Below are 27513 nucleotides of genomic sequence, written 5' to 3' on the forward strand. Positions count from 1 at the left end.
CGCTGGAAGGTACCAGGAGCATTGCACAGCCCGAACGGCATACGATTCCAATCGAACAGGCCAAACGGCGTGCAAAAAGCGGTCTTATCCTGCTCAGAAACTGGCACCTGATTGTACCCGTTGGCCAGGTCGATGGTAGAAAACCAGCGTGCGCCAGCAAGGGCATCCAGACTTTCCTCAATGCGAGGTAAAGGGAAGGCGTCCTTCCTTGTTTTGCTATTCAGCAAACGGTAGACAGACGGAGACTTCCATCCTTCTTGCGGACCAACACAATGGGAGAGGCATAAGGACTGCTACTCTCCCGAATTACCTGGGCCTCCAGTAGCTGGTTGATATGGGCCCTGACAGCCTCATAATCAGAAGGAGGAATTCGCCTGTACCTCTGCCGGACAGGTGCGTCATCAAGCAGAGGTATGTCGTGTGAAATGAGGTTTGTGCAACCCAAGTCTCCCTCATAAGTGGAGAAAACAGAGCGGTACTTCTGCAAAAGTAACCGTACCTCATGTTGCTCTGGCTCAGCGAGAGCAGACAGGTCAATTGCATCCACCATCTCTTGAGCAGGGCTGCAGGTGGTATGGGAGGAAACGGTAACAGGAAAAGAGTGTTCCTCGCTAACACCAGCAGGGAGGCTAACAACAGTAGCTTTGCTTATCACTCCCAAACGGGTCCGCGGGTGGAGAACAGCTTCAACTGTCCCCACATTGGTGACTGGGATATAGGCAATGCCCTTATCCACCTGGACCAAACATGGAGAGGCCAGCAACCCAACTGGCAGCCCGGACTCAGGAAGGTCAAAAAGCACAGACTGACCTGACAACTGCTGAGAACAGGTGGTGACCACCAGCTGCATGACACCACCAGGTATCTGCACGGCCCACGGGCCCTGTACCTTGACGGTACCGACAGAGTCCTCTGGGACTTGAGCTGCAGACTGGTGACACTGGTGTAAGGCCTCCAAAACTGGTCTCGGTGCCTGTGACACAGAAGGAGAATTAAACAAGGAGCCACCGAAAGCCCCAAACAGCTCTTGATAACAGCGGTGGATTACATTCATTCCTAAAATACCAGGAACGGAGGGTGTGGCACCAGGAGGGTCCTTCACTATAAGGATCCCACAAGAGGGCATTTCCTTGCCACACAGGAGTACACAGAGCTCCAAATAGCCAATGTAAGGGATGGCAAGCCCATTGGCAGCCCGAAGCTGTAACCAATGGCATGACTGAAGGCGTTCTTGTCCCCAAGGGGCAAAATGTGCCAAAAAGAAACTTTCTGTGATGGTGAAAACCATGGACCCAGTATCCACCAAACAAGGGACAGTCACCCCACTAATCAGCACATCTATCTTTGGACACGATGAAATTAGCCTGCCCATCCTATCTTTCTGTGAGCCAGTGAACTCCCCACCTGAACTGTGACTCTGCAGCTCAGAGGGCTTTAGTTTTCCGACTGGGTAGTGGGAAGATGATTGCCAACTGTGGTATAAGGAGGGCCTGAATCAGAACCTGCTCTGGGGCGGCGTGAAGCCCGCTCCCCAGTGCACTCCCTAGTAAAGTGTCCTGGCTGCTGACACCGGCGACAAATCACCGAGCCAGCCCGTGAAGGCCGAACACCTCTTCGGGGGTTCTGTAAAGAAACCACCGTCTCAGTGAGCTGATATAACTGCTCTTGTTGGCGCTTTAGGAGTTCCTTTAGCTCACGCCACTCGGACTCGGGTGTACCAACAGGAGCGAACCTAGGGCTAGTGTGCACCCCACACTGGAAACCATCCGCTGATGGGTGGGAATAGCCACGGTCGCGAACACCGCCTGAAAACCCTTCTCTCTCATCTAATTGCTTCCCCGCGCACCTCTAACAAGGTGGCAGTAGGCACACGGCGAACATATTGTTTAAGCTCTCTGCGGAGAGCACTGTCAACATGTTCTACAAACTGGTCTCGGAGCAACACCTCTGCATTACGCATGCCATCAGGTGCACTTTGTTTTACTTGCTCCATCAGAGCCATTAGGGCTAAGGAAAACTCCTGCAAAGTCTCTCCCTCCCGCTGTCTCCTTGAAAAGAAAGCCTGCTGCAGAGTGACATAGGACTGCGCATTACCATACAGTTCCGTTAAAATGGTCAACACCGGAGCAGGATCCCCCTCGCTCTAAATTAGGGCGAAATTTGATCTCCTCCCTTGCTTCTCCCTCTAAATGGTCAAAAATAAAGAACGCTTGATCAGCAACAGACAGGTGCCGGGCACGCATGCACGCTTGAACCTCTTCGACCCATTCAGCTATATTGATGCCTGTTCTGCCATTGAACATGGGACATTTACGGTCCCTAGGCACCACCACCAAACGCTCGGTAACAGCAGCCTGGCTACTAGCGTTTGGTATGCAACCAGCTGGTGCGAAGGAGCCCAACGCAGCACCACCACCAGACTCCAGCACAGCACCCCTATCCCAGCGCAATTGCTCATTATCTGCCTTTAACTGCGCTACCAAGTCTCTAAGTTGCTGCAATTCTTCCTCCATAATAAATTTTGACCAAAAAAAAAAAAAAGGAAATTAAATCAGCAAGGTGCTAAAACACTATTACTCTTCCTCCTAAACCTGGATACTGCTGTCTTGTCTATAATCACACTCGAAAACAAATAGAGTCTTCAAACAGGCGAACTGTGATCTTTGCAAAAATAAAACAATTTACAAGACCAAACGTCTACCTCAAATGTGCACCTGTCGACAACGCCAAGTATGTGACCAAGTGGTCGGCGGGGTTAGATAAAAAGTAATAAAATGACAACGCCACCTAGGGGAATTTCACCCCCAGGAAATATATTTAAGAAAAATAAATAAAAAGAATAAAAGGAGGCCGCACAGATTCAAGGATGCACACTGAGGCAGGTTGGCTCCAATATTAAAACAGTTTTATTTATAGTAAAAATAAATAAAATATTAAAACCCAAGATGTAGCATCATTGTTGACAGTGTCCTAACGTGAAAATAAAACAATCAGGGAACTTGGACTTACCAGCAGCCATGGACCCAAAAGAAAATCACACAAAAAAGAAAATCACTGCAGCCCACCCGGTGCTGTACAAAAGAAAGTGTGAAAACGACCCACCACCTGAGGTCCCAGGGCCACTGGCACGTCCTCCGTTCACTGAAATAACACAGAAAAATATGTTAAAAGAATAAAAGGACACTGAGCGTCAGGCTCGCTACAGATCATAAAAAAACTAAAACACACTTTAATAAAAGGAAACACATACACACACACACGCAGGAAGGCTTATACCCCACGGGTCAAACTACCACTCGTGCTGGCAGTAATTATCCTCAATCGCAAGCCGGTCTGGCTCCTCACCGGCTGAGACCGGCAACCAAGGCGATTTAAAGTCCCAGCATTACACTCGAGCAGAGGGTCGCTTCAGCCCGTTCACAGAAGCGTGGGTACGAGCAACAGTCCAGGATAAAATAGAATAAAATCAGGCGAACCAGAAAAAGGTAAGCCTACTTAATAAAAGCAAGATAAGACCAGCTAATACAAAACGAGACAAGACAAGACAGCAGGCTCCACTGAGGAGGAGTCCTCACAACAGCGGCTGGGAAGGCGTTTCACTCTTCCGGTTTAGGTTGGGCGATTTGCCACGGAGAGGCGAATACAGCAGTCAAACCCTAAAACAGATAAATGTAACCTTAGACTCTCATAGCTATGAATGCTAATAAAAGTCGTTTTAACGGCTTACCCCAGGAACGGAGGCGCTATACTCTCACTGGTGGGGACAACATGAGCACCTCTCTCCGCAACGCCGGAATAAAACAAACTGCCGTGCTACAACAGGCCGCAAAAACTATTAACACAAATTCCAGTGCTCGGAGGGAATCTGAGGTTAAGTGAGAGCATACCTGTAGCTGTCATATGATCGACTCTTGCTGATCAGTCCGTCGCAGTGGGCCAGCATTTACTGCTGCTTTGTGCCGAATGCATGGGAGGAATGATCCAACAAAAACACCGGCTTGCTTTATACGGGCTAACGCCACCCTGCAATCAATATGCAGGTGGGCTCCCAATCAACCTAGCTGCGCGGCGAAGAGAGCGAGCGCAGGAGAGAGCGAGCGCAGGAGAGAGCGAGCGAGAGAGAAAAAGAAAGGCGAGTAGCCCATCTGGCTACACTTCCAACAATTCTTTCTTCATATTTTCAATCTCATTTTCTGCCTCATGTTTACGTTTTTTCTCCTCTTTAAGTTGTTGCTTTGCATGCAGTAATTCCTTCCTTACGGTGTGTTCACACCGAACGCGATGGACGCGAATAGAGCGTCAGGTTTACATGTAAAGTCAATGGAAAAGCGTGATGACGCGCGATTGTGGGTCCCGCGAAAATTCGGAAGCAGATTTGCGTCGCGAAAACGCCAAAACGCGTGAAACGCGCGTCAGTGTAGCGCGTCTGGCGCGTTTGACTCGCAAATAAAACCACGCGCGTGAGTTTTTGTGTTGCATTTTGTGCATACGCGCGTTTCGCGTCTACCGCTCGAGTTGGAAAAATCTGAACTCCAGCGTCAAATCGCGCCGCGACAACCAATCAGGAGCCTGGTGACGTGGCTCTGACCTAGGTCAAAGGGGCAGATCCAGCCAAAGCCCTTCATTCTTCATTCAGTATGGAGGAAAAGCTAATCAGTGCCGTGGCTAATCACCCGGAGCTATATGATGCTAGCTACTACTTCTACCGAGACACGAATAAAAAGGACCTAGCTTGGAGACACATAAGTAAGGAGATCGGGCAACCTGGTAAGTTCATTCCTTCTTCTTTTTAATTTTCAGACTGACCCGATGAACCCGCGCAAAAGCTAGCAAGCCCGCCTACTGTCCCGCTATTTTCCCACTGATGTACAAATACCTTTCCGCTAACAAGATAATGCGTTTATTCAGAGGACATCTGCAGGAGAAAGTGGAAGAGCCTCAGGGACACTTATAATAAGGAGAAGAAGACAGAGAAGGAGAAGAGGAGTGGGTCTGCAGCAGGATCGGGGAGAAAATGGAAGTTCTTCGCGGTCATGGGGTTTCTGGACCCCTTCCTCACCCCGCGGGAGACTAGCGGCAATATGGTGCGGACCGTGGAGAACTTCTCCCCCGAGGACCAGGGACAGCCCGAAGAGGCAGCAGGGGAGTGTCAGTCAGAAGGTATGTTTACATAGAGTTAATGTAGGCAGTTAATTTATGCGTGTTGTCATACAGGAACATATTTTGTTTATTAATAAACAGTATACAGTAGTCCCGCTGTTCATCCGTCACTGCCTCGCCTTTTCGCTGATTTTTTTTATGGCACCGTACAGCTTTCAACAATGCGCATTGCATTCTGCAGCCCAAATGACAAATCTCCTCCGTGTCGTGTCTCCTGCGCTTGCCAAACTTATCATGTTTGGTTTTGATAACCATCACGTCCAATAGAAAAAAACAGCACAAAAACACTCATAACTATGACCCTCATTCGGAAATAGACACCTGCACCAGGAGCAAAAAAGGCGCACAAAAGTGGCGCCGCAGACGGAGAAAAAGCGCGGCATAATACTTTTACGTTTTAAAATCGACAAAGGTTTTCACTTTGAGAATCAACTTGTGAAAACTGTGACTACTGTTCATGTGCTGCAATAAATGAGAGACCACTGTATATAATAATAAGTATATAAGTATATAATAATATAATATTCTCTATGACTATTGTCTTCAACCTGTTAACATTTAATATTGTCTTCATAGAGTCAAGTAATCATGCAGCAGAGTCCTCCCCCGTCTCTTCTCCTGGCTCCCCAGTCCCTGGTCCCTCAGCTCCTGCTGCTGCACCCACAGGTATGAACATCAAGCACTGACAGCTTTTTACTTGCTTGAATTCCCTTGTGATCACCTTTACTAAATATCTACAACCAATCTGTTTATATCCTGTTTTTTTTTCAATTTTGAAAATGAAAATCTAGTAGCAGCCTTCTCATTACTTTGTGTTGTTTTGTGCTGTGTTTTACAGGCCCACAGAGGAGGACAGCTCGAAGGCGGGCGAGGGACGGGTCCCAGGACGGTCCATCGGCGGTGGAGCTGGCCATCCTGGAGTCCCTAAAGAGGCCACGCCCGTCTCCAACTGAACATTTCCTCCTCGGCCTTGTTCCTGTTCTGGAGAGCATGCCGCCTCAGACACGAGAATTCGTGAAATTTCAAATTTATAAATTAGCTTTTGAAAACAGCACAGCTGTGTTAAATTTGGAAACATTGGACCCTAATGATCAGTAGTTTTCTGATGAGGCAGCAGGCTCTCCAGGGCAGAAACAATGTTCTTATTTTTCTCCTCCTTCTCCCTGAGGCTCTTCCACTCCAAGCTGGGTCCTTTTTATTCTTGTCTCTCTGTAAATAGTTAAATTTCATATATTTATGATAAATGTTTTTGTTAATGAATTTATATTTTTTCAAATAAACATTTATAATGACAAAATGTCTCTGTTCTACTACACAGCAAATATTGGCACCCGACTTGACACAAGTAGAATTTATTTCATATTATACTAATGACAAAACATACTAATACAGTGGGATGCAAAAGTTTGGGCAACATTGTGAAAAGTAATTATTTTCTTGTACAAATCATTGGTTGTCACAATAAAAATAGTCAAATATATCATATAGGAGACACACACAGTGATATTTGAGAAGTGAAATGCAGTTTACAGAAAGTGTGCAATAACTGTTTAAATCAAGCAGGTGCATAAATTGGCAACACAAAAAAAGAGAAATGAAATAAATATTTAGTGTATATCAATGTGTGTGTCTCCTATATGATATATTTAACTGACATTTTTCATTGTAACAGCGATTCATACAGGAAAATAATGACTATTAATAAGGTTGCCCAAACTTTTGCACCACACTGTATATAGGAACATAGTGAAGACAAGTTATTTAAGAGAGTAAAAAGAGGTTAGTTTATTTTGGAGTAGAGCTCCATTTATTAAGAAAAATTTAAAAAGACAGGAACACTCTTTAGAGGTTTGTGGGTGGCTCTTAAAAGAGCCGTTGTGGGGAAGTCACTCGGACTTCAAACAGGCTACTCCTTTGGTTGCCAAGACACAGCTCCCTCCACCGAGAAGTGAGCCATGAATTTCTCCCTCACCAGGACAGCCTCTCTGGAGGAGTTGTTTGCTGGCAAGGAACCTGGACAAAATTGTTTAAAATGAGTATTATGTGTACTGCAGTTACAAAATACATTATTGAAATTCCAAAATTACAAATTGCAAAACATAAATCTTACATAAAACCTTTTGTAATTATAAGGATAATTACATGATATATATTAGATATAATCTAAAACAGTCTGCGGTGATTATATACAAATATTCAACTATCCCAGAATTAAACCAGGTCTAAATAAAAAGGAGTGAGTATCACTACAAAGGTTAACTCAGTGATCCTAATGCTACAGTTTGATATCAGCAAACACCGAGCGCATACATTGATATGACACCACAGCCATGCTATCATTCAAACACTGATAACAGCATAAATCGAATTAAACCGGGACTTGATGAGACCTTCTGAGTATCACTAGAAATATTATAAACAGTCGTCTCCGTACCACAGTTTGCTATCAGTAAACACCGAGAGCATTCACTGTTAGCATAGCACATCCATGTTAGCAGTGTATAAATGGATGGTTTAGCATGTATTAGCACAGGTATCAATAAAGGACTACCGTATTAAATACTTTTACTAACCTCAGGCAGATGGACAGGCGCTCTGCAGGTGGGATTGAGCGCCTGTAATTGGTGTCTAGGCGGGCGATTCTGGGACCGACCCGGGGAAGCAGGTCCTCAAACTGGCCGAGTGAAAGACGGTGATGTCGCTGGAATCGGCCGTCATCCAGGCGCAGCTCCTGGAGCAAATGGTGAAACTCACCAAACTGCTCATGCCTCTGGAGGACCTGATGGACCCAGGTAGGGCGAGGGCGTCTTTTACGCCGCTGCTCTGCTCTCCACAGTACATAGAGAAGGGAGACTCTCTCTTCAAGCGCTAACTCGACAGCTGCCATCTTGCAAAGATACCGGTCTGGCACAACTTCCTCCCACATCCCTCCCACATTTCCGGTTCACGCGCGTCAAAATATGATATTTTGACGCGCGATGGATTTTTCTTGGACACGCGTTGAGGCGCGAATGTGCACGCGTCAAATTAGGGGCGTTTGGGGCGTTTTTGTTCACGTCCATCGCGTTCGGTGTGAACACACCATTAGTATTTCAGCTTCAGCCATTACATTTGCAGCTTCTTGTGTTGCCAACTGCATTTTCCTTTTTTCCTCTTCAAAGGCTTCCTGCACCTCCTGTAATTCCTGTATCACATTTCCTGCCTCCTTCTTTGCAGTTTGATATTTATTTTTGGCTTCTTGTGCTGTGGTTTTCTCTTCCTCCAAAGCTTTTTGAGCTTCCAACAGTTCTTTCTTCACGTTTTCATTCTCATTTTCTGCCTGTTGTTTTCCCATTTTCTCTCCTTTAAGTTTTAGACCCACATGCAGTAATTCCTGCAATACTACTTCAGTTTCAAACTTTGAATTTTTAGCTTCTCCTCTTGATTTTTCTGCCTCTTCTTTTAATTTGACATTTTCAGCCTGTATCATTTGAAGTTCTTCTTGCAGGTTAATCAGCTGTACTGTATTGTATGGTGAAGCACTTGCAGATCCTCTTCTCGTTCTCCCTTGATTCATTTTGGCCTTTTAAACAAAGGAACCAGCGTATTGTAGAGGAGTGAAGTGAAGTTTTCTTTTGTTTTTTTGTCCTGCACAGAGATGCTGCTGTAGATGTGTCTCTAGCTGTGTCTGGATACAATGAAAAATGCTGTAACTAAGTGCTTGTGTTGCACAGTTCTACTAAACATTCCATTTCATGCATGCTCCGCCTACATGGTCAGGAATGTCAGGTGCTGCATCACCAAATGGTGCTCCCATTGCCTAGCAATAACAGCTGTTTACTTTTTGGGGTCTGGTTTATTATTTAATAAAGAAAACATGTCCAAGTATTGGGTGCTGAGGCTCAGCGCATATTCTAGCCTCCTGTGTGGGTGGGCAGCTAGAAATCACTGGTGGGCAACATGAGTGAGGAGAAAACTGGAGCAGCCAAGCAGGGACCTGCAGGTTGCTGGTTTGAGTCTCTGTTCAGATGCTGGTGTCTCCTCTCTCTGAGATGTCTGCAAACAGTCCCAGATAAAACAATACGGATAATAAACAAACATGTGACTAAAATAACAATTATGACTCTGATGTGTTTCATGTGTAGCAGGATGGCCTCTTACTTTTCTTTAAGCAGGCGTGCTGGGGTCCTCCTAAGGAAAGTTTGAAACTTCATTTCCTTCATGCTGGTGAACTTTTTACCAAATATTTTCATCAAAGCTTCTCCATCACTGACAGGGATTGTTTGGATCTTCACACTCATCTCCACGAACCCTAAAAAAGGAGTCTCACTTTGCTCATATAATGCCAGGAGTGTCTCCATATTCCACAAAATCTATGCAAACATGTAACAGTATCCCATATTCATATAAATATTATTGAAATTATAACAAAAGCTGTCACCAACACAATTGTCCCAAGTGCCTTTTACAAACAGGATTTTCAACCAGAGGATTTCCCTTTCCGGTTGTTAAGTAATGACGTGAGTGAATCCTACTTCCGGGCCTAAAGTAGTCTACGTTTAATATGGCTTTTGTGTTGTTAACATGTTTAATGTTTTGTATTTTCTTCTATTTAGTCTCAAAAAGCTCCTAAAACAGTCAGTGATCACTGTTGACCTCCCTCGGCTTTTATTACCGCTAATCATTTATTTAAGCTCAGTTTTTAAAACCTTACGATGTAACTACAGCCCAGCCCATGCAGCAGTATATGAATGACTAACCTCGGATTATCTCAGTTGTTCTCCTGGCTGAAGTTTGGTCCTTTTACAGCATCCTGCCATGCGATTGCATTTGTTCCTGACCACCGAGAACACTCACATTAACTTTTATCAAGTGGAAAAAAAGTTAGCTTGTTTATATTATGCTAACATAGCTGTGTCGCTAGCGGTCACGTAGCACATCATTATATACCAGCTAGCCAAACTTCAGTAACCCTACAAACGTCACTGCTGTTTAGTTTTCTGTCTTCATTTATGTTGGAAGTGATAACAGAGCTGTACGTTTGAATTTGTTTCCAAAACCCCGCAGTCAGGACATGCTATATTGTATTTAGATAGAAGCTAACGAGCTAACTTTCTGCTAACTTCTAACTCCGTTAAATGTCATAAATTCCGTTTTCATGGATGCCTGGATCTTAGACTCAATTGTTACACCTGGTAGAGCAGCCACACTGATCATTTTATTAAAGATGAAAGACTTTAGACTGTTTTTCAACTCTCAGTAATGCCATAGTGATCGTTTGATATATGGACCTGCAGCGGAGTTTAGGCCCAGACACGGCTAGTGATGTCAGACTTAACGACCGGATAGCTTAATATTTTTAATATTTTGTACACAATAACAGAATAATTTCAGAAAAATACAAAATGACACAAAAAAGGTTGAATATAAAAAAATATTGCAAATATTGCACAGTTGAAAAAAACAAAGCACTACAGCTCAGTTGTTCCCGCCCTCCTTTGTCCTCCTGTTTCCCCTCCCTCTCCCCTCCAACGAGGAGTTTGATGGCGTGTGAAACAAAGGAGTTTTTAAGCCTGTTGGTTCTTGTCTTTGGGAGAAGCAACCTGTCACTTAACAGGCTCCTCTGATTATTTACCACCATGTGCGGAGGATGCCCAGCATTGTCCATAATGTCCAGCAGTTTCTTTAATGTCCTTTTCTCTGCCACTGTCACCAGCTTCATGCCGACCACAGAGCCAGCCTTCCTGATTCGTTTTTCCAGCCTGGATGAGTCCTTCTGTGCTGTGCTGCTCCTGAGGAAGTACAATCTGCTTTGGGATGAATGTTAGTTTTGAAATTGGTCTATAACTGCTAAGCGAAGAGAGTTTTAACAGTAACTGCTAAGCGAAGAGAGTTTTAACAGTGGGTGAATGACAGCATTCTTATAATAATCAGGGACCTGACCAGAAACCAATGAAACATTGATAATTGTAAGCACACAGGGACCAATAGACTGAAAGACATTTTTAAACAAAGATCCAGGTAAAATATCAAGAGGGCAGGAGGATGATTTCATCGAATCAACTATAATTTGACCAGCCCAGGTAAGGCACTGGTAAAAAAAACTTCATAAAATAACAGGCCTAAGTGAATTTGGAGCAGACAAAGGGTACACAGAAGGAGCGATATTGTTCCTCACATTGCTAACTCTTTCAACAAAGACAGAAAAAGAGTTTTCACAATCTTCATTCGATGAAATTGGGACAGCAGATGGAGCAGGAGCAACAATATCACTAATGGTGTCAAATAGTACCTTGGGGTTACCTCTGCTCTTTGAGACTAGGTCTGAGAAATAGGCAGCCCTCACATCTCGAACTGAAGTGTTAAAAGAAACTAAAAGGTCCTTTAAATGAAAGAGATGAACATATAAACGAGTTTTCCTCCACAAATGCTCAACTTTACAACAGGAACGCTTTAAACAACAAATGCTGTCATTTATCCAGGGGGACATCTTTGAAACAGGAGCTAGTTTGGTTTTGACAGGACCAACATTGTCTAAGATAGAAAGACGATGATTATTAAAAAAAATGTTAATAGATCGACATCATTAAAGAAAGGTAAAGCAAAATTAAAAACATCAGAAAATTTAGCAGCAATAGAGGAATTTAGGATGCGAGAGCTAACCACATATCGAACAGGAGAGAGGGACAGATGTAAAGACAAGTTAAAAAGAATACAACAATGGTCCAAAATAAAAATGTCCTCAGAACTAATAAAATCAATGGTTAAACCTAAGGTAAACGCAAGGTCCAGTGTGTGTCCTTTCGTGTGTGTGGGGCCAGACACATGCTGTGTAAAATGAAAAGAATCCATGACCTCTGTGAAAGAGGTCAGAGTCATCATCAATGTGTATATTAAAATCCCAGACTATAACCAGTATGGACAGCTTCAAGATGGAGGATAAAAAGTCACTGAACTGAACTGACCATTACTGAGCAACAGTGAAACTGGCTTTCAAACACCGCAGCTTGACCTCCTCCTCGACCGGACATCCAAGGCTGGCTGATGAAGGAGTACCCGCCTGGGCAAAGTTCAATGAGGGATGAGTAGTCACCATCGCGCTGTCCCAAAAATGTACCACTGGTGACGTCTGACGAAGATCCATACACCGGCAGCGGAGGATGGAAAATACCGTCGCAGGAGGATAAGGTATCCAGACCATCCATAGAGGATCGAATAGATTGGAGCATCAGGCGATCATGGACTAAGGGAGCCAACACATCAGTGACAAAAAAGGAGAACAGAAAGGCCGAAAAAAAAACCAGCACTAGAGCAGAGCAAGACAAACTGCAGCCGGCAGCGGCAAAGCCAAACACAGGCGCATCATACCGGAAGCTGTTAAACTCTAACCATCTGGTACACTAGCTGCACAGTGGCTCAGAGGAAAGCACTCCAGAGGGTCATTAACACTGCCTAAAGGATCATTGGGTGCCCTGTCCCCACGCTGGAAGATCTACACAGTAACCGCTGTCTTAAAAAAGCCCAGAACATTATAAAAGATACCTCACATCCTGGCCACTCCCTATTTGAACTGTTGGCCTGGCCAGATGGTACAGAGCAATCAGTGTAAGGACAAATAGACTCAAACACAGCTTTTACCGTCTTGATGCATTCTCAATCATCCAGGAAAATAAATCTCCAAAACTTGATTCCGTTCATCTGGACATAGCGTATTCTGGGAGACACGTTTTGTCACTAATCCAAGTGACTTCTTCAGTCTCAGCTGACTGCAGGATTCCCCAATCTTATAAACAGTACATTTGCATAATGACTGAAACCAGCCCACTGAAGGAACAATGGGCTGTGAGGTCAGTTCCTTAATCATAATTATGCAAATTCTCATGACCATTGATCAACAACCACTGACCAAAACCCACTGATCAAAGACCACTGATCAATGGCCATGAGTACCATTCACACAGAGTTGGGGAATGGCTGCAATCACAGCATTGTAAGATGGCGAAAGATGTACCCTTACGCCCCCTCCTCGATTCAGAGATGGTCTTTCCCTTTTCACATAAATGGCCTCCTTGACTCCACACTCAAACCAGCGTTCTTCCCTGTCCAGGATGTGTCCAGGTCATGAGAATTTGCATAATTATGATTAAGGAACTGACCTCACAGCCCATTGTTCCTTCAGTGGGCTGGTTTCAGTCATTATGCAAATGTACTGTTTATAAGATTGGGGAATCCTGCAGTCAGCTGAGACTGAAGAAGTCACTTGGATGAGTGACGAAACGTTTCCCCCAGAATACGCTACGTCCAGATGAACGGAATCAACTTTTGGAGACAGTTTTTACCCAACTGTAATAACATGTCTTAATGCTGCTACAAAATAATAGTCATTACGCTGCTCTTGAAATGATCTATGCACTGACTGAGGTATGTGTGTGTGAATGTATGTGAACATCTGTTTATACTGTTAGTGAAATGAATGAGGTGTATGATGTCTTTGTGCATGTGGGCTCAGGCCATTGTCTAGGTATATTATTCTTATTAGCTTATTCTTAAGAAGAATTCCAGAATAAATCAGATGAAGTGGTAGAGATTTCCCCAGGAATAGGTAGTGGTGACTGGAGTGAACATGGGTGATGAGGAGGTGCTGAGTAGGTTGAGTGTTATGGAGAGAAATGGCTGTGGTGAGTCTGTACATCAAAAAGAGGGAGGAGCACTGGGTGATGTTCAGTACTGAGCAAAAGTTTTAGGCAGGTGAGGAAAAAATGCTGTAAACAAAGAATGCTTTCAAAAATGGAAGTGTTGATCATTTATATTCATCAATCAATGATTGAAACGTTTTTTCACAAAACTTGTTTTGATGTTTCACTTCAGCTTTAGTTGTGTATAATAACCTAGGTCAGATAATTCCATTAAAAAATGTTCCAAAACGAAGTCAATGAATATATTTTGTTTTTATTGCATATTTTAAACCAAAATGATTTTTAAAAAATGAGATGAGAGATAGCCTTTATTTGTCAGTTGCAAGTCTTTTGCCCACAACCGAGATAATAGACCTTGCCGACCGTACATACAATACACAAACATCACATTGGGGAGACAGGTCAGGCTAGGTAGCGAGGAAAAAACATTGAAATGTGTAACACAAAAGGATAATACAGGAATGCACAGATATCAACACACCATAGCACAATAAACACAGACAGCAACATGGGAAAGAGTTCCAGTGTGTACATCTGATCTGGGACCGCTGCAATCTTTCGACTGCGCCTCCAGCTGACCCGATGTCCACATCAGAGGGGAGGTAAGCGTTGGAGGTGGCGTTGGATCAGGGGTAGGGAGGGTGATGCGTCAGTGAGTGCTTATCAGTATCAGTATATGTATGTGTGTGCGTGTCCATAGTTCAGCTGAGACAGTGTCCTTCGCCCTGCCAGGCTAAGTAAACAGTCTTCCAGCCAACCCAGGTGGCCTTGCATGGAATGGGAAAGAACAGTCTAAACACAGTCGTTATCAGGGAGTTTTTGTTCAGCTCCGGCCTTGAGCCCACAGCTGGCGCCGAAGGGGTAGCCGGATTATGATGGTAATTTTTCTTTTGCGACAACTCATGAGAATTTCAAAGCTGTTCTTTAACACTCCGACACTGGTCTCTCAATCTCCCGTTGGACCCTCAGCCACCAGCTGGACCCTCTGCAGTTTGCCTACCGGGCAAACAGGTCGGTGGATGATGCAGTGAACATGGGGCTGCATTACATCCTGCAACACCTTGACCGCCCGGGAACTTATGCCAGGGCCCTGTTTGTGGACTTTAGTTCGGCTTTTAACACCATTGTGCCTGAACTTCTCTCCTCCAAACTCTCCCAGCTCAGCGTGTCACCAGCTACCTATCAGTAGATCACCAGCTTCCTGACAGACAGAAAGCAACAAGTGAGGCTGGGGGAGATCACCTCTGAAACTCGGTCCCTCAGTATTGGTGCCCCTCTAGGATGTGTCCTCTCACCACTACTGTTCTCCCTCTACACTAACGACTGCACCTCCAAGAACTCGGCTGTTAAACTCCTAAAGTTTGCAGATGACACCACTGTCATTGGCCTCATTCAGGATGGTGATGAGTCTGCATACCGGCAGGAAGTTGAGCGGCTGGTACTCTGGTGCAGTCAGCACAATCTGGAGCTGAACACTCTTAAAACTGTAGAGATGACAGTGGAGTTCAGGAGACATCCCTCAACTCTGCTCCCCCTCACCATATCAGACAGCCCTGTGTCAACTGTGAAGATCTTCAAGTTCCTGGGTACAACCATCTCCCAGGACCTGAAGTGGGAGACCAACATCAACTCCATCCTCAAAAAGACCCAGCAGAGGATGTACTTCCTGAGACAACTGGGGAAGTACAGTCTTCCACAGGAGCTGCTGATCCAGTTCTACACTGCGGTCATTGAGTCTGTCCTGTGCTCCTCCATCACAGTCTGGTATGGAGCAGCCACTAAACAGGACAGGAGCAGACTGCAGCGGACTGTACGGGCAGCAGAAAGGATCATCGGCGCCCCCCTGCCCTCCATCCAGGATCTGTACCTCTCAAGAACCAGGAAACGGGCAGGGAAAATCATCACAGACCCCTCACACCCTGGACACAGACTTTTTGATCTGCTGCCCTCTGGCAGACGGTACAGAAGCCTGCAGACCAGGACCACCCGACATAGGAACAGTTTCTTTCCCCTCGCCATCTCCCTTCTTAACAGTTGACCTGTCACTCTGCTCCCACTGCCAGACTGCAACTGCACCTTATGTACATTCTGTAGTATTCATTCCACCTCATTTCATTTCTGTATTTTATGTATATAAGTTTAGATTAGTTATTTATAGTTGGTTTACACAGCTTTGTGTATGTATGTGTATGTATGTGTAATGTGTGTATATAGACACGTGTGTGTGTGTGTGTGTGTAGGTGTGTGTGTGTGTGTGTGTGTGTGTGTGTGTGATTTACATTGCTGTGCTTGAGAGCCACCATCTACCGGAACCAAATTCCCTGTATGTGTCTGCACATATACTTGGCCAATAAACACGATTCTGATTCTGAAAGTAATACAAAAAACACGAGACTAGACAAGGACATAAGCAGGGAAGTTAAGGGAGAGGAGAAAAAGTGTGTCTGCCTCCTCCGAGAGCCAAAGAGAAAGAATGTAAAAAAAGGCACCCAGCAACTGCACAAACACATGCAGAGGTCCATTTCTGGGACTCCTTTAGCTGAGGTGAACTTACAGGACATTGTTGGTAATGTTTTTGTTGCAGTCATGATGAAAATAAGACTTACGGGTCAACGCTACTCCACACTCAATGACTCTGATATTCTGGTCCACAGTATAAAGCCTTCAAGATCCAAAAGGGAGACTCAAACTGCTGTTACCCTTTCGTCTTGAATGACATGGCGGGATTGAACGCCAGCAGCAGAAAAACCAGACAGTTGCATGTGAAGGACGTCAAACGGGCCCTGAAGGTACACATCAAAGAAGGTTACAGGGTACAGTTGCTGTATTTCTGATATTGAGTTTAAAGAATTCATTCATTGGGTCACACATCGATACATTCAGTTTGTTTTTCAGTTCAATCCTGAATGTAAACTGTCCAAAGATGACCCACACTACAACAGCAGTCCTTCAGACAGCGACAAAGTGCACATTCTGGTTTTTGTTGTTGATGCCAGCACTATACCTAACATGAAGCAAGAGGACATGGAAGTAATCGAGGACATCAGAGATGAAGCAGATGAAATGGGTAAGAGCACCTTAAACAGAATCAAGATTATCAGTGTTTTTAGTGACACCAGTGGAAGTGAAGTGATCTGCAGTCATTGAGCAACCCTGTGTTTGCTCTCAGCTCACGCTCACTCTCAGAGTGAAACTTCAGGTAAAACAGTGATGAAACCTCCAGGAGAGCTCATCCCTGTTTGGATGTCATGCTGCACTAACACGGATCTAATCCTATGTTCTGCATGTCAGAGACAGAGATTATAAGTAAATTTATAAAACATTAAATTCAATTTTATTTATACAACGCCAATTCACAACAACAGTCGCCTCAAGGCACTTTATGTTGTAAGGTAGACCTCACAATAATACATACTGAGAAAAAACCCAACAATCATATGACCTCATATTGACTTTGGCAACAGTGGGAAGGAAAAAACTCTTTTAGCAGGAAAAAACCTCCAGCAGAACAAGGCTCAGGAAGGGGCGGCCATCTGCTGTGACCGGTTAGGGTGAGAGAAGGAAGACAGGATAAAATCATGCTGTGGAAGAGAGCCAGAGATTAATAACAAGTATTCATGGGTCATGAGCTGAGTTTTCCTCTCTGGCCCTACATGAGAAATCCATTATCACGAATTTCAGGATGAAAATGGATTCTGCTCTGACACGACGTTTGTGAAAGCACAGCCGGAATATTCTGCTTTTTTCAGTTGAGGCAGCTGTGAAAAATCCTCTTCTGTCCACCATGTGACCTCAAAACATTTATACATGCTTTTCTAACGATCTTGGTTACAGTAATGAGCTTTTTATCAGGTTTAGCCAGGCCTCCACTCAGTCCTTAGTCCAGTTTCAGCTTCATTTCACTGGCTTCCAGTTTGTTTTCAAATCCATTTTAAGATCCTTTTATTTATCTTTAATGGTTGTGGCCCATTTCACCTACTGCACCCGTACGTCCCGCCTCGCCCTCTCAGATCAGCAGACCAGATGCTTTTACTCTTTCACTCAGAGGTCACAGGGCTTTCACAGTCTCCACTGCACGTCAGGCAGCTCCTGTACTCGCTGTTGTAAAAACATGATTTAAACACACATTTTTTTCTTGACCCATATTTATGTTTTGTGTTTCCTCAGAGGTCCCACAAATAGTCCTTTTCACCAAAGTTGATGAGGCCTGTCCGAAGACCAGCAGAGATATCAGGAACGTCTATAAAAGCGTATCTCTAAAGGAAAAGGTGGATTAGTTTAAGTATTTCAGTGCAAGCTTTGGTTTGGTCCAATCTCTCACTTCTAAACTGAAGTGTTGTGATTTTCATATGTAGATTACTAAGTTCAGCGCAGACACGGGGATCAACATTGACTACATCTATCCAGTGAGGAACATCCACTCAGAATCTGACCTGAAGGATGGCGCTGATGTTCTAATTCTGCACGCCCTCAGACGCATCATCGAAAGAGGACATGACTTTCTCAACAAATCCTAAATCCAGATGTTCTCAGTTTACTGAGTTTATTTCTAGTTTCTTATTCTTTCTAAGCTTTTTAGCCCCACCTTTTCTCTTTGTTTGTCCATCTTTATCAACCACCTCTTCCACACTAACCTCTTTCAATAAGGTGCATGAGCACACAGGAAAGGTAGGGCAGGGGCCAGTTAAGCTAAGAGATTTGATTGGTCAATCCAGTGTCAGTAATGAAGATGCTGTTAGTGCCAGGAGCAGTCACAGTTCTGCATGAAATGATGACTCTGACAGAGCTGAGAGCCAAACTCAAATCATTTTTATTCTTTTTTTATATTGAACGTTTTGATCCCAGCTTTTATAATCAGTTATATATGACATTAGTATTCAGTGTATGTGTGGTGTCTAAAACATGTTTCCTCTGCTCTGATGAGTAAACACAACTTAATGAAATGAACACCTTAGTGTTAAATTTGATAGAAAAATGTTTGTATGTTTAACCATTATTGATCCATTAATAAAGCTGCAACAAGCTGATAAACAACGACTCCTTTTCGTAAAGGTCATTTCTGAGTTAATTTCATGTCTTCATTGGAAAGTGAAAATAGAGCGAGAAACGTGTTACAACCTTAATTTGGAGGAACAGAAAGGAGGAACAGGAAGTAATATTTTTTTAAAAATGGGCGTCACAAAAACTGCAGCTCTGAGAAGTTCTGAACAGAGATGTTCTGATGAAGTTACAGACACTGATGGAGGACAGAGACTGAATGACTCGTCTGCAGTTCTCAGCTCAGTCAGACTTTAACAAAACAGGAAGTTGGAAGCAGGCAGGTTTACATTTTTCACTCATCACCGAGAGAAGCTTCACAATTTAGACATTAAAAACTCTCACAGTCACTGTTGTGTCAACGTTGCACTCCAGCACTGACCTGTGCAGCACCTCTATGTATATATGTGCCTGTGGAGGGGTCCAGTCATGTGTAAGTGAACATGTGAAACTGTCGAGCTGTTTGCTGTTGTGAACTCAAACACCACACCTGTTTCAGGAATGAAAGCTGCTGACATGAAGCTGTGTCTGCTGAGCTGGTTTTATCTTTGTTCTTGCTGAACTGTTACCAGCTCACAAAAATGAAACCAAGAACACAGGAAACAGGAAAGAGTACACACCCTGTGCATCCTGTGGTTACACAGCTTCAGCTTTCTCTACTTCTCTGTTCAAAGACAAACTGTCTCACGCATGTGTTAGAAAGGTTTGCCTTTAAAGCTCATCTGGGTCTGCAGCCTCACAGCAGCTGGGCCTTAAACCTAAAAGTGATTTTTTTTTTTTTAAGCTTTTGTCTTCAGGACCCCTCAGAGAAAATCTTCAGAGTCACCTGTAACCTCCCTCAGATCACTTCTTCACTTCACACATTTATGATCTCACTTTTATGTGAAGTCATTCTTTGTAATGCGTTTCTTTGTTGTCATTCATAATATTTTTTCCTCAGTGAATAATCTGCCTACATCTCCCCCTATACCAGCATCAACCCTCCGCACATCCTCCTTCACCGCATCCACAGATCTCCTCTGACGTCTTCCTCCTTTCCTCCTATCCACTCTCCCTCCTCTGCACATGTCCAAACCATATCAGCCTCTCTGACTCTCTCACTGTTCTCATGCATGTCCTGCACCACCCTCACATATTTGCTCATGCTGTACCACAGTTCCTGTTAGTTAGTGCTCATGTTCAGAGGCAGGGTCTGAAAAAAATTGAAAATCATGTAAAAGCTTCCAGAATAATTTTCTCTTGAACAGAATATCTCTTTATTGTCATTGTACAGGTACAACAAAACTGTGGGTGCCCCACGCCAACTGTGCCATCAACCGATGTAGGCAATGTTTCACAAGAACTTTGAATAATTAGCAGCAGGTCGTGAGTTTGATCTTAGTGTGCTGCTAAAGAGCTCCAGCAGAGGGCAGCATGCTTTTACTTTCTGCTCTTTCCTTTTGGTGCTGCTGGATTTCAAGATTTCATCCCAAAAGATTCGTCCGTGATGGACCAAAACCCGCTCCAGACCCTGAGGAGCTTAATACAAGAATAACAGACAAACATAAAGTCTGAACCTTCCAAAATCTTTAGAGTAGTTCTGATTCTCAGGGGAAAAAGAATAAAGAACAGAACGCCTTCAGCCAATGTGTTTGAGCATTAAGGTCAAACAAGAAACCTGAAGACTGACTCTTGTCTGCAGAGACTGGACTGCAAAAACAGATTTAGGTCTACATTCAAAAATTGGTCCTTTTGAATTAGATTTTTGCAAAAATAATTCAATTTACATCAACATAACTGAATATAATGTTACATTACAGGGTCAACGTTGGCATGGCATTTTTAACATGAACATAAAGCTACGACCAATAAATTGAAATCTGGTTTAACACAGCTGTGTGTTATTAGATGTGTTTCCAGCCTGTTACAGTGAATCATCATCACAAGACAAAGTCTTTATGCGGAGCTAAGGTCAGTAACTGAAGCATGTGAGCATAACCTGTTTATGTCCACAAAACCTTTAATATTCATTAAATGTGATACATTGAACTGAATCGGCTTCACTCACTCTCAGGTTGAGCTTGAGGTGACATCATTAAATGTCTCCTGATGTTTTTTATAAAGTGAAAGAATGAAAATCCTCACTTAAATATTTGCTAACTGTCTTTAAAAGTAACCTAATCAATCAATCGACCACTGGAAAGGCAGATTAATAATTTCTTTACTGATGTGTGCTGTGTTGTATCTCTAACCTGTGCATGTGTTGGTTAATGTATGTCTAGCCTGTGTGTGTGTTGGTTGTTGTATCTCTAACCTGAGTGTGTTTTGGTTGTTGTATCTCAAGTCTGTGTGTGTGTCGGTTGTTGTATCTCTAACCTGAGTGTGTGATGGTTGTGTTTTCAGGTTGTTGTCAGTTTGATTCTGGGTGTCTGTTGTGTTTCCAGCAGCAGAGCAGAGCGCTGGTTTTCCTCACAGCGTTCCTGAGAGCTGCTGCTGCTTTTTGACCCAGTTTCTCTGCTTTACTTGACTGGGCTGCTCCCAGTGCTGTGGTGGAAGGTCCCTGATGGACCTGCTTCATGCTCGCATTTCTGCATGCTAAGGTGGAGACGTCCTCTGAGGCAGATGTTTCATTGAGGGCAGAGCAGCAGTTGTGCATGAGAAACCTTCATGTGGATGATTTCTTCTCTTCTCTGAGGCGCACACTTCAGATAGTTTCACTAAAAGGAAGCTGCAACAGCACAAACATGGTCCAGAGCTCCAGTTCAGCTAGGTGAAGGTTAGCAGACAGTTAGTACCGGCGCCTGCGTCACCATCCAGGTTACTTTAAGCCTTAATTCAGTTTAAATGGGTGACTTATAAAAACATCCTCCTCCCGTACAGGTAAAGGTGGAAATGGTCTACAGAGACCAAAAAATCAGTAAAAATGTATCAGGATGTAAACATGTTTGTTTCTGCTGTAAGCTTTACCATGGGGACTGACTCACTGCTGCCCCTGTTGGACACCAGAGGAACTGCAGGTTTGGCCCTGAAGGTGAATGATAAAAACTTAATCTCCAAACAGAATAATCCAGAGCTGGACTAATAAACACAGACTTTTTTATTGAAATAAATAAATGAATATAATACATAAATACATAAATATATTTACTCCTTTTAAATATTTAAACATGTAAACGATGCTTCTTTCTCATTGGTGCTCTTTTTACTAATATCCTCTGGTCATTAAAATAAAGAAGGTTTAACTCTGCTGCTCGTCTGAAGAGTGCAGTGCAGTGAGGAAATGTGCACACAGGTCTGAGTTCAACTGGGATTTCAGGAGGGTGAAATGGTCCCTGTTTATCAGGCGGTGAACTTTAAGAGCATGGAGAGAGCAGGACGCTGAGCATGATGTGGAGCTGTGAGAGTATTTTTAGTTTTGACAATAAAAGGGTCACCATAATTCAATTCAATTCAATTTTATTTATATAGCACCAAATCACAACAAAAGTTGCCTCAAGGCGCTTCATAGATACAGTGAAAAGCCCAACAATCATATGACCCCCTATGAGCAAGCACTTTGGCGACAGTGGGAAGGAAAAACAGGAAGAAACCTCCGGCAGAACCAGGCTCAGGGAGGGGCGGCCATCTGCTGCGACTGGTTGGGGTGAGAGAAGGAAAACAGGATAAAGACATGCTGTGGAAGAGAGAGCATCTTCTCTCAGTCCCAGCCTTCACATTATTTTAATACAGCTGAAAAAACTAAAATGAGAGAAAAACCCTGCAAAAAGGATCCTAAGAAGGTTCTGAGCCATCAGTCAAACTCTTTCCCGGGGGGATGAACACCAAGCTTATCTCACTTGGTGTTTTGAGGGTTTTCAGATCGGCTAAAATCTCAGACTGGGTGAGATTGGCTGACTGTGAAGGCATCTTATTCGCTTCATCCTCATCTTCATCAGCCTCAGTGAGGACTCATGAACGGAGAGGCCGGTCTGATCTGGTGACCCTCAGTGACTCGTTGCTCTAAGAGGACAAATAGACCCAAAACACGGCAGCAACTTGACCCCACAGACCCCCCACATCCCCAACCTTACAGGGCAGTGGTTCTCAAACTGTGAAGCAGGTCTCACTGATGGGACACAGAACTACAGCAGGTGGATGACGAGGGTAAAAATATGGAGAGAACTTGATAAGATCTGATATTTGTGGAGAAAATGAGTCATCTGTGTTGGCCTTCAATTCACTAAAATTAAACTATACTTCTATACTGCAGCAGTGGGGGACGTAGATGGACTGCATTTACTAGAGTCATAGGTTTTGCCTTTCAATTGTCAAATGTTGGTGTTCTGCTGCTTGTTCGTATTTAATGTCCAGCAAGAAGAAGAACCTTAAATCTTTCGTTTCAGTATGTAAACTGAAAAATCGGACCCATTTTGTTTGTCGTTAGTCAGAAGGTGAGGTGATGTTTGAAGATCAGTGAAGTGATCAGATGCCTGGAGCTCCAGCAGCTGCAGACCTCTGGTCAGATGGATTTCTCCAGATGCTGGGATGATGAGTATCATAAATGAAATGACATCAAACATGTTCTGATTTTAACAAACAGTTTCAGGCTTTTTCAGGATGTATGCAATAATTTTTAGGAAGTTCAGATGAACTCCTCGACTCCACAATGTAATAAAACTTTGATATCATTGAAACACACATGTGGGTAACGTGTGGAGGGTAGAGGTGTGTGTTTGAAACAGCCCCCCTGTTAATGAACTGCTGTTTGTGTTTTATTTGATTCTAAATAATAGAACGTAAACTCACATGTAAGCAGTTTCTGTGCACACGGCTTTCAGATAATTATTCTCATCTTTCGTGTTTCTTGTTGCTGATTTAACACCAAGATGATTTCCTCTCGTTGTTTCTGTCTGGTGAAGATTCGGGATGATTATGTTTTTGTTTTGTTTTTCTATTTGGGGAAATAAACTGCTTATTTCTACTGACCAACCCTCAGACTGTAAAAAAGATCATTTGTGCTCATGTTTCAAGCTTTGCACAGAGATATGTTTCTAAATAATTTTAAGCACTTGGGAACATCTCAGCTCTTTCTGTGGCTGCAAACAGGAAGGATGAGGAGCACGGTCATAAGATTAGTCACAAAACATGAAAAAGTGACTCCAACTCATCTGGTTATCAGACTTTTTTAAAGGAAATAATGTCCTGGCATCAGCCCTCCACCTCCTTCTCATAGAGAAGAAGAACCGCTGCAGCTGCTGATGGATGGCTCAGGTATTTCGGGGGTGAAAAGGTAAAAACGCCAATCAGTGTTGCAGGCTTATCTGACCGGGGTTATTAGAGAGGTCATGGGAGGTGTGAGACCTGAAGAGTGGGTTTTTGGGCTTTTTATTATTATGAGAAATTTCTGCCACTGACCGCCCTCTTTCCACCTGTGGCCTTGCAGGTGGCATCAGCGCCCTGAGATGAGGAGAAGTGGAGGACTGGGATGAGTGATGTCAGTGGAGAACCTGGAGGGGGAAACGAGACCGGAGAGAGGGGGGACAAAAGGCCAGGCCGGCTGTGCCTCTGCTGCGGCGAGCAGGGAGACGGGGATGCTCAGTGGGCACCCAGTGAAAACGTTAGGTATCTGTGGTGCCACTGGTGGTGCTGGACCTCCCCAGCCTCCTCCTCCTTCATCTTCATCATCATCCTCCTCATCCCACCAAACACCTCTGTCGTTCAGCCAGCTTGTCCAGCAGCTCCACTTCCAACTGCAAACACACCACAACACAAACAACAACAACACCATCAGCACCATCAGCAGCAGCGTCCAGCAGCATGGATGCACAGCAAACATCCTGCAAGAGGGGAGCAGCCGAGAACAGGAGCTGAATCAAAGCGAGGAGGAGGAGGAGGAGCGGATGGATGCCAGGCTGGGATCAGCCACCAGCAGCACCGACAACAACCCTCCTCCGACTGGGACCAGCTCCGAGTTTAATCATTATTATGGGAATGGAAGAGGAGGGCCTAGCTTCGATCAACATGGCGGACAACAAAGCCCAGGGACTGGGGTAAGAGCGGCGCGCTCCGTACTCAGCACCATGGATCAGGTCCACAACTCCCACGAAGGTTACAGCAACAACAGCCCCTACAACCACTACCCGAACTACCGGCCCGGGTACGGGAGCAGTGGATACGGCGGCATGATGAGCCCGTCACGCCAGGGGAACAACCTGCTGGGCCCCGGCAGTGGCGGCGCAGGCTCGACCGCTGCTAATCACAGCAAGGCGGCGATGACTGCTAGCAGCTCCCCGGCTGGAGGCGGAGGCGGCGGGTTTCAGCGGTTTCCCGGACAGGCTCAGCAGCAGCAGCCACAACAGCAGCACCCGTCAGGGGCTACACCAACTTTGAACCAGTTATTAACTTCTCCGAGTCCGATGATGCGGGGTTATGGAGGTGGATATCCAGATTATAATAATCCCGCACAGCAACAGCCGAGCATCGGGCTGGCTAAAGACATGGGCTCCCAGTACGGCTCCGGGGCTCACGGCTGGGGAGGACAGCAGAGAAATCACCCGACCATGAGCCCAGGGAATCCCGGGCAGGGTGGCGGCAGGGCTCAGGTGAATAACATCTTATTAACACCACTTATAACCTGACTAATGACAGGTGGACATCGCACCACCGGTAACCTGCTAGCTGCTAACAGCCGCGATGCTAACCCAAATAGCTAACGGCAGCTAGCTGCTACGCTAGGTGTGTGTGTGTGTTTTCTTTTTCTTTTTTTAATTTTCACTGCAGACAGATTCATTAATTAAGCACCGCACCCACATGAGTCGTTTAGGACTCTAAAGCAAACAAATTGTATTGTGTAATTACTTGCTTTTATAAATGACAAGCATTAGCGACTGTTCGTAATGACAGGAGCTGGGGAAGTTTTCGATTGTGTCCAAGGTGACTTCGCTTTTAGCCCGCTAGGCTAAGCTATCATTAGCATATAGCTGTCGTCAACGGCAAAGGCCTTCGTGTGTGAAAGTAGGCAGCTTGCTGATTTTATAAGAGGTCGAATTTGTTATAAATATATATAAAAATGTAAACCGGGTGGCTGTAATCAGTTTTATTGTTACACCTGAAAAGATCGCGGTTTAAATGGTGACAGGGTTGACGGTTGACAGCTCCGCTCAAATCTGACAGTTCGCGTATGCTAATGATGTGTTTTGAGGGGTAACCGGTAAATAAAGCTCTTTCCTCGGATTTTATCTGTTTCTCTGCCCCGCCGGGAGAAGACAGTGTGGCGGGGACTCGGGTCTAATCAGGTGACGCTTCCTCCTGCAACAGTGGCCGCTTCAGCTTCTGATTCCGGCCACAACTTTCTTGGCAGGAAGCACAGCAAACATCCTGCCATTTCCGCTCGGGAGTCCTGACCTTCACTCATGCAGATTAGCCATGTGCCCATCACCACCGGCACAACACTGGGGCTAACACACTGGCTGACCCCGCAGCAGCAGCCGCTCCAGCCCGGCCTGCAGAAGGCCTCAACCCCGGTCATCCCTACTCCATGTCAGTGTCACTTTACCTGGACCGGCGGTGCACTGTAGAAGCTCGTCAGAGTCACGGTTTAACTGCAGTTAATAGACTCACAAGATCTTTTTTTAAAAAGTGATTTATTTATGGAATAATCGGCAGGTTATTTCGAATTATTAGCAGGTCTTTAAAATAGCAGAAAACAATGGAAATGCCGGTCTGCAGGTGATTAAGTCACCATTGAATAATGGAATTATGATCCCTTAATTTATTTTCAGGATCATTTGACTGAATGCAAACAAGGAATTTTTCAGCTACTCAATAAATCAACTTCTGTTTTAATAAAATGTGTTTTTAGTGAATAATTATCATTCACTAACCATCCGTTACCTCCTCTGAATGGGGACAAGAACACAGTTATTTGTTAGAAACGCTGAACCATGCACAAATTTTTTTTTCACAGGTAGAAATCTTTGTCAGCAAACTGTCTGCTCCTGTGTCTGAGATCAGGTTCAATTAGCTAAACTTGTGTGTTGGCTTATTGGAAAATATGATGCAATACGTGCTTACATGAAGAAACTCTAACTTGCAGGCAGGTGGGAGAGCACAGCTCGGTGTACAGGATGACACGAGGCAACAAGACTGATTCCTCTTTAAATTTGTTTCAGTTTCCTTTTAATTCCACGTGTTGATGCCCTGAACAGAAATGAGGATTTGTGTAATCGCACTGTGTTACACAAAAAAGAAAGAATGAATTAGTTTCACACACAAAGACTGAACAAAGAGGGCCAGGTTATTTAGTGAACCGGAATAAAATCAATCTGGGTTTTTTGCTTCTCAGTTGGTGTACTGGACTTTCATATGGCAGTCAGCACCATCCTCTCCTCTCATTTGTTGTCTCAAAAGGGCCGAGGTTCATATATCGTATTATAACTAAACTTAAAACTAGTACTAGGTGGCAGTCAGCATTTTAATTAGCAGAATAAAAATTTAAAAAGTTGTGAAATTACTGTTACAGCAGCTCAATAAACCCAACTAAAAGGAGGTGAAATATGAAATGAATGCAGATGTTGTGTGTTTGTCATCGTCTACGGGACTCTGAGTCAGCTGAGGACAAACTCTAAATATTTTCACTCTGTAAACCTCCCGAAACTTATATAAAAACTGAAATCAGAATAAA

The 27513-nt window shown here is 44.2% G+C and overlaps 4 protein-coding genes and 1 long non-coding RNA gene across 6 annotated transcripts in view; 3 read left to right on the forward strand and 2 right to left on the reverse strand.

Annotated features, from left to right (window-relative positions):
- Positions 1-220: 220 nt before the first annotated feature.
- On the reverse strand, positions 221-4251 carry LOC146502212 (uncharacterized). The gene is made up of 2 exons (XM_085133338.1): positions 3728-4251; positions 221-3656 (listed from the first exon to the last, which is right to left on the reverse strand). Exon 2 carries the CDS (start codon positions 1370-1372, stop codon positions 221-223), a length of 1152 nt encoding a protein of 383 aa, XP_084989464.1. The 5' UTR covers positions 1373-3656; positions 3728-4251.
- Position 4252: 1 nt separating this feature from the next.
- LOC146502213 (uncharacterized) lies at positions 4253-6339 on the forward strand. The gene is made up of 3 exons (XM_085132213.1): positions 4253-5160; positions 5737-5826; positions 5999-6339. The coding sequence occupies exons 1-3, from the start codon at positions 5034-5036 to the stop codon at positions 6256-6258; spliced, it is 477 nt and encodes a 158-aa protein (XP_084988339.1). The 5' UTR covers positions 4253-5033; the 3' UTR covers positions 6259-6339.
- A 578-nt stretch (positions 6340-6917) lies between these two features.
- On the reverse strand, positions 6918-9470 carry LOC146502214 (uncharacterized). Its single transcript, XR_014869208.1, has 3 exons — positions 9301-9470; positions 7734-9195; positions 6918-7173 (listed from the first exon to the last, which is right to left on the reverse strand). It is a non-coding gene; the product is annotated as an uncharacterized LOC146502214 (long non-coding RNA).
- A 4292-nt stretch (positions 9471-13762) lies between these two features.
- LOC146502215 (interferon-induced protein 44-like) lies at positions 13763-21666 on the forward strand. Its single transcript, XM_085133339.1, has 6 exons — positions 13763-13863; positions 14805-15000; positions 16490-16648; positions 16731-16902; positions 18003-18103; positions 18191-21666. The coding sequence occupies exons 1-6, from the start codon at positions 13763-13765 to the stop codon at positions 18350-18352; spliced, it is 891 nt and encodes a 296-aa protein (XP_084989465.1). The 3' UTR covers positions 18353-21666.
- Positions 21667-24029: 2363 nt separating this feature from the next.
- The window catches only part of arid1b (AT-rich interactive domain 1B), a 41322-nt gene continuing 37838 nt past the window's right edge, over positions 24030-27513 (forward strand). The window contains exon 1 of one of the 2 annotated variants that reach the window (XM_085132191.1): positions 24030-25432. In XM_085132191.1, the coding sequence (XP_084988317.1) occupies positions 24323-25432 (1110 nt within the window). In that variant the 5' untranslated portion in view covers positions 24030-24322. The remainder of the gene's footprint in view (positions 25433-27513) is intronic. The other variant, XM_085132192.1, reaches the window with a different exon arrangement.

This window comes from Neolamprologus multifasciatus, chromosome 15, assembly GCF_963576455.1.
Source record: "Neolamprologus multifasciatus chromosome 15, fNeoMul1.2, whole genome shotgun sequence".
Classification (NCBI taxonomy): Eukaryota; Metazoa; Chordata; class Actinopteri; order Cichliformes; family Cichlidae; genus Neolamprologus; species Neolamprologus multifasciatus.

Coding starts and splice junctions, on each gene's coding strand:
- LOC146502212 (XM_085133338.1), bottom strand. CDS start 1,372: ATGGGCAGGCTAATTTCATCGTGTCCAAAGATAGATGTGCTGATTAGT.
- LOC146502213 (XM_085132213.1), top strand. CDS start 5,034: ATGGGGTTTCTGGACCCCTTCCTCACCCCGCGGGAGACTAGCGGCAAT. Junction 5,161..5,736: donor AGGGGAGTGTCAGTCAGAAG/GTATGTTTACAT, acceptor TTGTCTTCATAG/AGTCAAGTAATCATGCAGCA. Junction 5,827..5,998: donor TCCTGCTGCTGCACCCACAG/GTATGAACATCA, acceptor TGTGTTTTACAG/GCCCACAGAGGAGGACAGCT.
- LOC146502215 (XM_085133339.1), top strand. CDS start 13,763: ATGGGTGATGAGGAGGTGCTGAGTAGGTTGAGTGTTATGGAGAGAAAT. Junction 13,864..14,804: donor GGAGCACTGGGTGATGTTCA/GTACTGAGCAAA, acceptor TTGGACCCTCAG/CCACCAGCTGGACCCTCTGC. Junction 15,001..16,489: donor CCAAACTCTCCCAGCTCAGC/GTGTCACCAGCT, acceptor TCTGGTCCACAG/TATAAAGCCTTCAAGATCCA.